Source organism: Epargyreus clarus, unplaced genomic scaffold, assembly GCF_041222505.1.
Source record: "Epargyreus clarus isolate Ecla_fem2 unplaced genomic scaffold, WU_Ecla_fem_2.2 ptg000001l, whole genome shotgun sequence".
Classification (NCBI taxonomy): Eukaryota; Metazoa; Arthropoda; class Insecta; order Lepidoptera; family Hesperiidae; genus Epargyreus; species Epargyreus clarus.
The window spans coordinates 7,351,818-7,365,028 of record NW_027332209.1 but is presented as its reverse complement, the minus strand read 5'-3'; the positions used below and the strand labels follow the sequence as shown (position 1 = coordinate 7,365,028).

Sequence of the window (13,211 nt, the reverse complement as noted above, 5' to 3'; positions counted from 1 at the left end):
AACTGCACATCGTGATGAAACATTCTACAAATCTGCATTGTCATACGAAAATAACACGATCACGATACGTGGAGCGAACACTCTAAAAACGTACGACACGCCGACCCATTGCGTATTAATTAAAAGATAAATAATACAAAAAATCCAACTAAAATATCTAAATCAATTTGTGAAACTTCAAACTTCAATGATGTTTATGTTCACATAAATTACGATGCAATGTGGAAGAAGGTGACACATTTAAATCATTAGCGTGTGGCAGACGATGACCAACGAAGTAATTAACATCCGCCTGTCTGTCTGCATTGAATATTACTTACACATATTATACCTATAAACAACAAGATAATGAAGCGACCATAGATGTGAATCAATAGAAATCCTCGAGCTGCCAACCTGTGTTATATAGTCTATAGATATGTGCGACAAATGTCTACGTATGTGTAAACTATTAGGGGCTCGTAAATGTGTTAGTGGTGGAAATTTACATTTATTAAATGTCTGTTTTGATACCACCACATTTATACTCACAAGCCAGCTACAGACTCACGCGAGAAGTCTCGCCGCGAAATTCCGCCGAGAAATTGCGCGAGAATCGAGAGGGCATCTACACTCGTGCGACCTTGCAGTTCTTTTTTCTCGCCCGAGAAACCCTTTAAAGCGAACAAAAATACCGAAAACAGGCGAGCGCGAGAACGAGAAGTCAAGAAAGCAATCACTTCACGCTTCTGGGGTGTTCTCGGATGTTCTTGGCGTGAGTCTGTAGCCGGGGCAACAATTACTAGTGTCTTTTGAGAAACTCATTAAGGTTAAAGGTTCTCGCGAGATCCTCGCGAGAATGTGGAGCGGGCTATATATATATTTATATATATATAGCCCGCTCCACATACTCGCATATTATATATATATATATATATATATATATATATATATATATATATATATATAAGATTCTCGCGAGAATGTGCCGCGAATAACGTTTAGCGAGGTTCTCGCGAGATTCTCGGCGTGAAATTCCCGCGAGAATGTGGAGCGCGTATTATAATTTTATATCATTACTACTCATATGGCATTACGATGTTTTCTATTGCTTTTGATTTTACTGTATTGTATTGTAAAGTAATGCTAGTTGTTATTGGAATATTAAATAGAAAAAATATATTTATAGGAGCGAAATTCATTTTTAATAGTGTTATACTGACCTTTATAAAACTAATGGGTATGGTTTGTTCATCTTTGGAGTAGTGACGTGCAACTTTATACACAGTCTCGGGTATGTACTCCAGCACCAAATTCAGGTACACTTCGTCCTTCTGCAAATAAAAAAATACATACGAATTTAACCCTATTCTCCTACCCTCATGGCTAATCTATCCCTTTATTCCTATAATTTGTAGTAAGAAAAGATAATAGATTTATATTAATTTGTATTTAATTAATCTTATTCAAGGAGGTTGATATTTCCTATACTTTAATGTTAATTTTAATAATAATATAGTGATATCATAGTAAGAATAAAACTAGAAAAGTAGATAATAAAAGCAATAAGTAACTAGGATTAAGACGACTACCAGAGACAAAGGTTAGTTTAGTACATAGGCTCACACAAACGAATATATCCGATTGGCACGCGCCCAAAGCCTTTTTGGCTCCTGTGCTTTAAGTGCTGCTATGGTAAACCTTGAACTAGAATATGAATGTGATATGTATGCCTAATATATACAGAGAATACGCATAAAGTACATTTTTATTAAAGAAAAATAAAGTTACATAAAAAATATTTATACTGTTTATCTTAAATATTAATTGTATTAATAATAATAAATATTATATAAGAAGTGATAAGAGAAGAAGATAAATAGATGCCTATAAGTAATTTATATGTATGTAAGCTTCTGGAAAGGTCGTCCACGTTTGACATACATACGACGACACAATACAAAATCTCGCGATCGCAATCGGGCGAGGTGGAGGTTAGGCGTATACCGAATATTAATAGTCGTGACAGACTCCCATAGTAATAAGGGAAAACCTAAAAATACGACCGCAACTGCAGAAGTACGCGAAAGTAATGGTGGTAATTACTTTTGCAACTCCCTTTCCCCAACACTCCTTTAACATATACTATAGATATGTAGATACTTATATTATAAATATATTTTCTGTGAATTGCACGCATTAAAATGAACCTTTAATCTTTAACCAGAAATTATTACTTTAGACGAAAGATAAATAAAACTTTTTGAACATTATTTTAATAGAAATCTTTATTATTTACTCGATATTAAAAATACAGTACTGCGACCACGGAAAATTTACTTTTCAAGATTTAAAATCGGATTTTAATGTAAACAATATTTCCTATTCGATTTTCGATAGATATTTCTAAAATATCCCATTATATAGATATGTATAGAAGAAAACAAATAAACTAACAACTAAAATGTCTGATATTCATAGGTTTACATTACAAGGTGCTCCGATGTGTTACGATCGTGCTTCGACTTAATGATCAGACCGATAAGATTTGCTGCTATTGGATGCCTCGACGGGCTGAATAGGGTTTTGACATTGGTAACTGTAACACACATGTCTTTGGGGAATATAATTGTTTACAAAAGACTTTTATAAAAAGGTAAGTATATTAATCTACGCGTAATTGTCTGCCATTTTATTAAACTATGATTTTCACGTGTGTAGGTGTTGCGGATCATTTGAAGTTTCAATTAATTTAATTTTTGTATTTAAAATATCTAAAAATTTTGATAACTATTTAAATTAGAGTTCTATTGAATATTCTTAGTGAAGTAAAGAACAGAATTATTGTGTACATTATAAGTTATCTATTCAGAGGTAGAGATTTAAAACTACCTCTTCTCAACTTTACCGTAGGCTTAATAGTATTGAGAAAAATGTAGAGCCAAATGGAGATGAGGACGTAAAAAGCTGTTAGTCAGATCCAAAAGGCACACAGAAAAGAACAAACAAGCAACGTCTGCCATTAAAACAAAAAATATATTTGATGGTTTGACAACAAGTGCTATTTCGTCAAAAGGTGACCGTGATGATGACAGAAATCCGGAGCTAGAACCGAATCCAAGTGGAAAAGCTTATAGCCAATGATCATGATTTATGAATTCGCTGTCAACAGCAACTTGCGTAAAAGAATTCACACAAGGCTTGTTAGGTCACCGACCGATAACTGTTAACATATTTTTAAATAAATACTAAGGTATAATTCTTTGTAAATGAATATATAGAGATATAAATCGGTAACCCTTGCCAAAAATCATATGAACCTAATTGTGCGTTAGCACACTAGCGTAAAAATTTTATTGGTACTTTAGACATACTGTGACATCTAGAGACTGCATTGCGTTTAGCAGTGAGCTAACAGCCACGGGCACTGCCGCCTTTCCTCAGATAAAACATAAACAATAAACCCTTAATAACGACATAGCTATCGATTTCTTTAGTATAAACAAAAATATGAACTATAATCACCATATTTGTTTATATTAGCATCAATATTATATTTAAATATATACCTTTTCTCCGCTGGAGTAAAAGAAGTATTTCAATTTGACAATATTACAATGCTCCAGTCGCCGCATAATTTGAAGTTCTCGGTTCTGTAATTATATCAAAATAAATTAGTTAAATACGTGTTATTAAATAGTTATAAAATTAAAGGAATGTCATAGATTAGTAAAGATAATTTGCCGCCTTGAAATTGAAAGAAAGCCACAAACGGCTTATTTGTAAGTTCTTTTTTTGAATTCTTGACAAATAAAAACATTTTTTGAGATAATTTACGAATACACAGCTAATACTGGGTAATTTACATAATAAATAAATAAGTATTTCAAATATTTTAGGGACATTTTAGCACGGAGACGTGGCAAAACTTTTTTTTCGCAACTATTTCAATTGTCAAAACTGGTTGCATTTTCTTGTTAGGAGTGAGTAATCTTTACTAATCTATGGGAAATGTATAATATTTAGAGCCTGTTGATGTAGTAACAAATCATTTTTAAATTATGTGAATTACATTAATTATTTAATTATATTAACGTGGATCACTTCATGGCGATTGATTTGTAGTCACGAAGAGTCATTTGCAATATCAGAGAACTCCGCGCGACATTGATAAAATACAAACTATAGCACACTGGACATGAAAGAGTCTGAAATAGCAAGCGTCCAATAATTAAAGTAAAATTTCTAACCTTAAACCTTTTGTCCTGGAGCACCTTCTTGATCGCAATTAGCTCGCCGGTGTCGCATAGTTTGGCTTGGTAGACGACGCCGAAGCTGCCGTTGCCGATGAGCTTCATGTCCGCATAGCTCACCTCCTGCGGCCGGTCGGGGCCTTGCCCCGGCGTCGCTACTACAGTCGTCACCTTCGAGCCGTCCTTGCCTGCAAAACACCACAATTACAATTATATTTTAACCACCTTTGTACAATCAAATAATAACCTGACACCAGCCGGCCACAAAGTAAAAAAAATATTGTAATCGGTGGAATTTAAGTAGACATACAATCCAGTATCTTTCCGTTCACCCTTTTTGCAGTAGATTATGCAGTCACTTGTCAGTTTAATGCGTCCTTTGAGATATTTTTGAGATTTTTTTTTTTTTATAATGTAAGAGTAGCAGACGAGCTTGCAGTCCACCTGATGGTAAGTGGCTACTGCCGCCCATGGACATCTGTAATCAACCCCAGATAAGATAAGATATTCCTACCTGAGGTCGGCCACAGATGCGCCGCTACCCCTGAGGACTAAGCTGGAACGCCTCGGAATAGTCTGTCTCCCTTACCACACCCTTCAAACCGGAACACAGCAGCTCCTAAAACAGCTGTTATTAGGTAGAAATAGGTGTGGCGGTGGTGCCGCCGGAGTCGAACCACAAAGGGTTCTACCACCTTCAAAATGATCTCACAAATACAAAATATGTACGTGCAATTGTGTTCAAAACATCCTTTTCAGTTATCATATATACCTATCTTATGTAACATAATGTTATAAGCTTTGCTACATAATACTTGTAGAACAACAATCATTGATAAGATTTAGTATTCCGGTCAATTACAATCTTATAATATTAAGAGTAAGATAGTGGCCGCCCTACTTCGCTTACTAACAGATACAGTTAAAAAACAGTTGTGTTATTTCTGTGTACGTCTCCGGTTACTCGAAGAAAAAAGTACGCAGGTTAATAAGGGTAGTAAAGCCGGTAAACCTCTACCCTGCCGCGAAAACCCCAATAAAATGGATCTAATCAGCAGTATAGATTGCTTTTCTTTCAGGGACTTAATTTTACTACAAGAAAAGGAAGGTTTATATACTTTATATAAGAAGTAAGAAAACTTTATAAGAAAAGATGCCTGTTAATTAATAAAATGTAATTCATTGAATTTGACACTTTCGGTAATAAAAAAATTAAAGAACTTTACAGAAAACCCTTATGGAATTTGCTGACTCTCCTGGCGTTATTCATTTTACAGTAAAATATGCTGCTCAAGCATTCAGGCTTAGTGGAAATCCTGAGAGCGACAAGAGGTGTCTACGTAGAATGGAAAATAACCCACCCTACACGTTCGAGTACCTTCGCCTATAACCCTTAAGAACCTTTCTCACCTTCACACTTCGCTATTACATTATTTTCTGAATATCTATTATACAGCACGAACATAGCGTAAAAACCTTTGAGAATAGTTCCTTACATATTTGTCCATATCACATACATATCACTTTCACTTACTTTTTTAAAGATACTCAATCAATAAACATCAAATTACAATATTTACAAACAAAATACGAAACTAAGATATCAAATCAACTTCGACATCATCAACAAATCGTAATCAAATTTAGTTATTTCATACAGCGTATTTGTAAATACTTCATTCCTTACATCGTTATATCAACATTGAAAACAATACTTGAAAAAAGCACCTTCAAACTCTAACGAATTAACATTATTCATACTATTGAAGCACTATTCTCCTTCATGTTTTAAAGCGGAAAATGTAATTTATGTTACACTAAAGAATTTTGATTATGATAATGCATTTTAAGAGATTCGACCACCTAGAATTACATTTTGCGAGGTTATCAGTGAAACGTCAAACTCGTATGTCATCAACACGATCACATCATTACTGTTTTGGGAGACTATGGTATATCAATATTTTTTTTGTTTGTGATATCTATGGTTTCTTTACCTTAACTGCGAGTGTTAATATCAAAGATTTAATTAATCTATCGTCTAGTTTCACTTGAGTATTATTACTGAAATCTTGGTTACAAAAAACATGTCGTAAAAGTTATGACCAAGATGACAAAAAATGAAGTTAATATATATGTACTTAGTCAATATATTTAATAGTAACCGATGGTTACTATTAAATATAGATTTTTTGTATATTTTACTATTTTTGTATATTTTATTAATTACTTACTATTATTACTAAGTACTATTAATTATATAATAGTTTTTATTAAAAACGCAAGAAAATAGAGGCTAGAATTATATAATAACGACAGATATTGCCAATAACAGTACGATTTGTTGTATTTTTAACGGCAATTGAAAAATTACGATCGTTTTGTTATTCTCCCATAAATGTGCATAGGAGCAAAAAGGTAAATTGTACGCATCATAATTGTTATAAAAAAAACAAGGCCGCAAGCACGCAGGCAAGCAGTAACATTGAAAAAACCTACATCCTGAAATAATCGTGTCTTCGTGACATGAATCAAATACAATTATTATTGCTTGGAATGGTGTGATGATGTAGATAGATAGCCCTTCAAATTCTCAAAGCGCTTCAAAATGAGGTTCTAAATTATAAAAATAGCCACCCTTTTTGTCATTGAGCTAATGGGCAGTTAACCGCTGCCTTCTGAACGGTGTGTATAGTTGAATAAGTACTAAATAAGTGCCGAGCAGTTTAACAGTCGCATTAACCAGTACCCAACCGCTAAACCTACCAGTCGCAATGAGCGATAGTAGCCAAGCTTCAAATCTGTAAATCACTCATAATCATCTATAGGCCCGTCTATTTTAAAAAAAAATCGAGTCGTACAAAACTTCGCTCTTTAGAAGTGAAGGCAGCAAACTAGCATACACCCACTATTTTAAAGAGACTACAAATAAAGATGCCATCGCATCTTAATTCTTACTAACTTTAATTGTAGTTCGGCTATGTCGGTCACTGACTTGTTTAGTTTTAGACATTACACCACAATTCATAAAGCTTTACCAACAAACGTCTATATAATTTAAATTGCATACTTTAGTGTGTTTACCGCTTCCCCTTCCGTTTTGAAGGCGGAATATCGATTATTTTGTTTTATATTTAGTCTGTTTGCAAGACTTACACCTCGCTGTTTATTTTATGTATTCAACGTGTCAGCAACGACTGTTTACAACTACATTAGAAATGTTATAAATTTATAATATCTTGCATATTATGTTATTTATGTCGCTTTTTATCAATTTTAGTAATACCTTTTCATAATAAGTTATGTGACAGATTAAATGACAAAAAGTTCATAATTTTACATAGTCATAACAATATATTCAAATTAAGCCTGAATATAAACTCAATTACTTTAATTTAGAGCTTATACTTCTGTTAATTTTAGTTACAGATTTTATGTTTCAAAAACTATTATTCAAATAACTAATAATTCATTCAACGAAGTTTGGTCTGAAATCAAATGAAAGCTCCAATTTTACACCAAGTCTGGAAGAAATTGAACTAATGTATCAGGCAATAAACTGGAGTGCTAATATCGTAAATTAGTTATAATATTAAAGTTGCCGCAAGGCCATCGTTTTAGTTATAAAAAATAAATAGAAGCTGACGAAAGTTGCGAAATCAAAAAAACATTGTATAGATAAAGTTAATTGGTATACTAAAACCCAACAAAAAGTATTAAGCGTTCTGTGCAAATGGTTATTAAATGTTTAACAACAGTAATATTAATCGGTATTACGTTTGTTACAGCAGCTTGACTATCTGCACTATCGGCATGACTACTTCCTGAGAAGCGAAGAAACGCGCTAAAATTGATATGAGTATTATGTCGCATCAGTAATAATCACTCCGAAATGTTTCAATAATTCATTGGTATTCAATTACTTCAATACTGCTGTTTCTAAATTTTTTATTATATACAAAGTAACTGTTGCAATGTAAGTCCAAACACTAAGATACTTTCTTCTTCAACAACCCATTACTGTCCCACTGAGAGGAGACCCGTGCCCAGGCACGGGTCTCCTCTCAGAATGAGAAGGATTAGGCCATTGTCTACCGCGCTGGCCAAGTATTGGTAGACTTCACATACCTTTGAGATTTTTTTTTATAAATCTCTCAGGTATGCAGGTTTCCTCAAGATGTTTTCCTTCACCGTTTAGCAAGTGATAATTAATTTCTTAATACGCACATACGAGGGTGCGTTTTTAAGTTCGCGGAATGAGGGACAAGGAGGGAAAATAAAATGTCAAAATTATTTTTCTTTTTCTACATATTCTCCTGCAAGACGAATACATTTTTAAGATCTTTGAATTAACTTATTTAAACCCTCATAAAAAATGTTTCGTCCTTGTCGGAAAAATTGCGTCCTTAACTTCTTCGTCTGTAGAAAATGTATTTCCACGAAGCTCTTTTTTCATTTTTGGAAAGAGATAATAATCGCTGGGAGCCAGGTCTGGCCTATAGGGTGGGTGATTTAAAATATCAAAGCTCACCTTATGCAGGGCAGCCAGTGCAATACGGCTTTTGTGTACGGGCGCATTGTCGTGCAACAGCAGGACACCTCTGGTTGATTTTCCCCGCCTTTTTTCTTTGATGGCTTCTTTTAACCGCTCCAGGATAGTTGCGTAATATTCTCCGGTTATAGAGACACCTTTATAGATCTTTATATATTAGAGAATCCCAAAAGACTGTCGCCATGAATTTTCCGGCCGATTGTGACACCTTAAACCTTTTAGGAGGTGCTGTACCCTTTTTATGCCACTGCATGAAGTCTTGTTTAGACTCAGGTTCATAATGGTGAACCCAAGTTTCATCTCAAGTAACAATTCGATTCAATACAATATCTTTATCTTCTCCACAGAGGTCCAAAAACGCACGGGAACATTCAACGCGCTGTTGTTTTTGAGGCGGCGTGAGCATTCTCGGCACCCACCGCGCGCTGACCTTAGTCATGCAAAGATGGTCATGCAGACATTTAAAAATGCTTGTATCCGATACTCCAACCATTTCTGCAAGCTGTTCCTTCTTTAGCCGAGCATCTTCCAGTACTAATTTTTCGACTTTCGCCATCGTTTCCGGAGTGGTCACCTCAACAGACCGTCTGGGTCGTGGGTCGTCTTCAAGTGAATCCCTGCCTAGCTTAAAAAGGTTGTTCCACTTGTAAACCATCGTTTTTCCAGGGCAAGAGTCCCCGTAAACCGATGACATCTTTTCCATTATGATTTGCACAGACTTTCCTTGCTTGGTAAGGAACTTTATAACGGCGCGATGCTCGATTTTCTCCATACTTTAATTTTTTTTCCGGATTGAGTTGTTTAATTGTCGATAGTTTTAAAACTAATGATGCAATTGTGATAAAACTTTATATTTATACTATTTATGAGTCACTTAACACGTACCGCCCTTAACAAGCCCGCTATCATCCCTCCAACCCCGCCATTCCGCGGACTTAAAAACGCGCCCTCGTAACTTTGAAAAATCAGAGGTGCGTGCTTGGGATTTGAACCTCGGACCCCTCGATCGAGAGGCCGAGTTTCTTAACCACTAGGCTATCACTGCTTTTTACTAGACTATCACTGCTTCTTAAGCTAAGATACTTAAAGTTCTATATAGCGTTAAATATAACATCTAAAGAAAAACGTTTCTTAGCAAACTGCACTGAAAAGGTTATTCGTGCGTCGCTTTAGCCGTCAAACTAGGACAGCCACAAACTTCCTGAACCGAATCGTTACTTGCAGACTGTTTTGTCTAATCTATTGCAACCTTCGTTTGAGGATAAGGTGCATATAAGGGCAGTTCCGACTTCTATATCGAGGTTAAATTATAAGGAATAAATCTACTTATTTAATTTTATTTATCCTCCATTCAAACTAAGCTTTAATAAGAAAGTGTTCGATAGCGATTATACTTCTCTGTTATTAAATAAATAAAAAAGCTTTTGAATATATCTTTGTTCTACACATTCAATACAAAAATACGCACCTAATGACATTTTAAAAAGGTCTTTTATCCTTGGATTCTGTCCGTTTTAATCTATATAATAATATTTTTATTATTATTATTTTATTTTTATTATTTTTAATCTATATATAATTGACCTATCTTAAAACTCAATCGAGATAATTAGAATGTTATAGCATTACGATACATCTTATGTTACCTCAAAATGTGAAAATCCATAGTGATTTATTTATAATTTTAACAAATTAGCTATAATGGCGAAATAATAAAACATAATAACAACGGTAGTGCCAATATTAGAATTTCGAATGTAAATGTATGCAAAAAATACGGCTTATAAAAGCAAATCTCTCATTAATATATATCGAAATTAAATATTACGACTAATCTCAATACATATTATTACAATATGACATTAAAACTCAAAATAAAAGTTGTTGGGTTCATTGTGAATATTACTTACTGTGTTAAAATAAAAATATGCCAAAACCTTACTAAAGATACGCATAATACGTATGTACGTACGTATACGCAATATTGTCAGTTATAAAATTTAATTCGGAAACCCTAGTGCATATTATAAATGGTTTAGCCCTCCTTGATGACTTGATTTAATACGACGTAATTGCTTGTAACTGATTGCACCATATTTGAACTAACCATTATTTCCCAAAGGAAATGTGTTCAAATACGTATATTCGTTCAGATGGAAATACCTACGTTATGTTTTATTGCTACATTGATTTACTAATGATAATGATTTTGTGGATGAAATTTTATATTTGTCACGTACATGGATTCATGAAAAAGATGTTGTCATGAGATATAACCAATTTATTAAATAACATTCACACGTCATTTTTATGATGTTTATAAAATATAAATTTGATATTATCATAATGTAATGTAATGCATTTATTTTAGGCCTATTGAGATACTTTAAAAAATCAGTTAAAATATTTTTAATAAACTACTACCGGATAATAATATATTGGAGTATTTAGTCAAAACGCAGCAACTTCAATCGCGCGCTTCAATCGAGAAGCTTACTGTATAAATCGGTTACAATCTTACAATACACAATATGGAGATCATAACATATATTATGTAAATTGATAGATGTGAGTTTATTCAATTTATTGGTTATGCTATTAGCGAGAACGTGGAGTCGTTTACTTATATCGTGACAATTACCGGAGTTAGACTACTCGGTGTTCCCCGGATGCGAAATATTAAACGGCGGGCTGGTAGCGCTGGCACTAATGAACTTCCGCAGAATTTCCTATTAACTAACGTATAGTTTGGCATTTGAAAATAGCAAATTATCAACAAAATTGATTAAGACACGACACATACTGCGCGCTGTTTCTCACTCAGTCGTAAAATGACACCGGTCACGTTATAATTATAAGCCAAAGTAATTACAAGAATTTCTTTGCATTTTAAAAAGACATTATGTACATAACAATTTAATGCATCGTGCTCTTTTCAATTCAAATATGGAGCCCTAAGTGACAGATGATGAATTCTTTAACTATCCATGGCGACCAGTTTATAATTATCATTACAAGCTATGTAAATATCTCGATGCAGATGCAAGGAAAAGTGCAAAAAAGTACAATTTCTATTGTTGGACATTAGTTGTAACCTCACATATGCACACTGAAGATTGAATATTGGTTTCATTCAGCACTATACCCAAGGAAACTGATACATAAATATGTATTTAGCAACAACAAACTGAATTCGAGAGTGAATAAGATTATTTTAGTCGTATTTTTTATGATATTGAAGTAGAACCTCACGATCTCAGGATACTTCAAAAAATGACCATTCAAAACCGATCCCATATAAGATTGGGAGTCTAAGTTAGAGTTAGAGGAGTTGGGGTTAGGGCCGTGCCACGACTGCACGTTTGTTACTGCGAAAATAAGGAAAATTGACTACCTATACCTATACCCATTTATCTAAAAGTTAAATGGGTCGGTATTATTTTTAACTAAAAAAGTCAGTCAGATTCAGTGACGAAAATTGTAAGCGGGTCGCGGAGTTTTCGAGGTTGTGGCTATAAAGGGAACGAAGTATGTACTTATATAAACATACTGATAAACAAGGGTGTAGTGCGTTAGGGCTTGCGGGCTTGCGTCAATATGAACGGCATGGGCGCGGTTACGACTTTGCTATTACACTGACAATCATTGATTTTCGATCAACATCACCTCTAACACATAACATGCATATAACTTGAACACTTATTGTATAATAGAAGATAGTGTACACTATAGAGGGTTAAGTGCAAAGACAAAAATATGAACTACACACAAACACAGCAGCTTAATTAAAGTCTCTAAGAACGCAATTTAAAAGAAAAGAAAAAACACCCTACTTAAGCGAACCTCACGAAACATGCCCTTAGAATAACTTTAATTTTATTTTTATTTATCATTAAAAGCAATTATTTTAGTGCTCGATTTCATTTTCCTTATCCAGAATATAATTATATTTCAAATTACAAATATGCTACGTCATAAGCATTTACATTCTACTAATTACAACTGTCTCATTTATGTTTTGTCGTAGAAGTGTTTAAAATATATAAAAACTTCACAACACAATGCCATCATTAAAAACTTTTAACATTTGATATTACAATTATAATATTTACTTTAAACGATAACTATTAGAATAATTTAAAATAGTGATTATTTAATGGAATAGACATCACAAAAATATGATAATTAACTGCTTTTACAGCAAAATAAATACGTATTTCAATATATTTAGTAGACAAATAAATCTAATTTCAATTTGATTTTATCTAAAACGGAAAAACTTCGCGAAAGCGACACTAAAATCGAACAGCAAAATTTATTTACAAGGTTCATTATAATATGCACAACATCGAAATATATAAAGAAACTGAAAAAAGAAAACAAAATTATACTAAAACACGACACCAGTCAGTAGTAGGCGATGGGGT

General features: G+C 33.6%; 1 protein-coding gene across 5 annotated transcripts in view; it reads right to left on the bottom strand.

The window, feature by feature from the left end:
- Positions 1-13,211, bottom strand: part of sgg (glycogen synthase kinase 3 beta homolog shaggy) — a 37,349-nt gene that overhangs the window by 8,919 nt on the left and 15,219 nt on the right. For 4 of the 5 annotated variants that reach the window (XM_073075573.1, XM_073075582.1, XM_073075559.1 and 1 more), the window contains 3 exons: positions 4,230-4,420; positions 3,549-3,632; positions 1,203-1,313 (listed from right to left, as the gene is read on the bottom strand). In XM_073075573.1, coding sequence (XP_072931674.1) covers positions 1,203-1,313; positions 3,549-3,632; positions 4,230-4,420 — 386 coding nt within the window. Of the gene's footprint in view, positions 1-1,202; positions 1,314-3,548; positions 3,633-4,229; positions 4,421-5,960; positions 6,121-13,211 lie in introns of those variants that run through there. The other variant, XM_073075591.1, reaches the window with a different exon arrangement.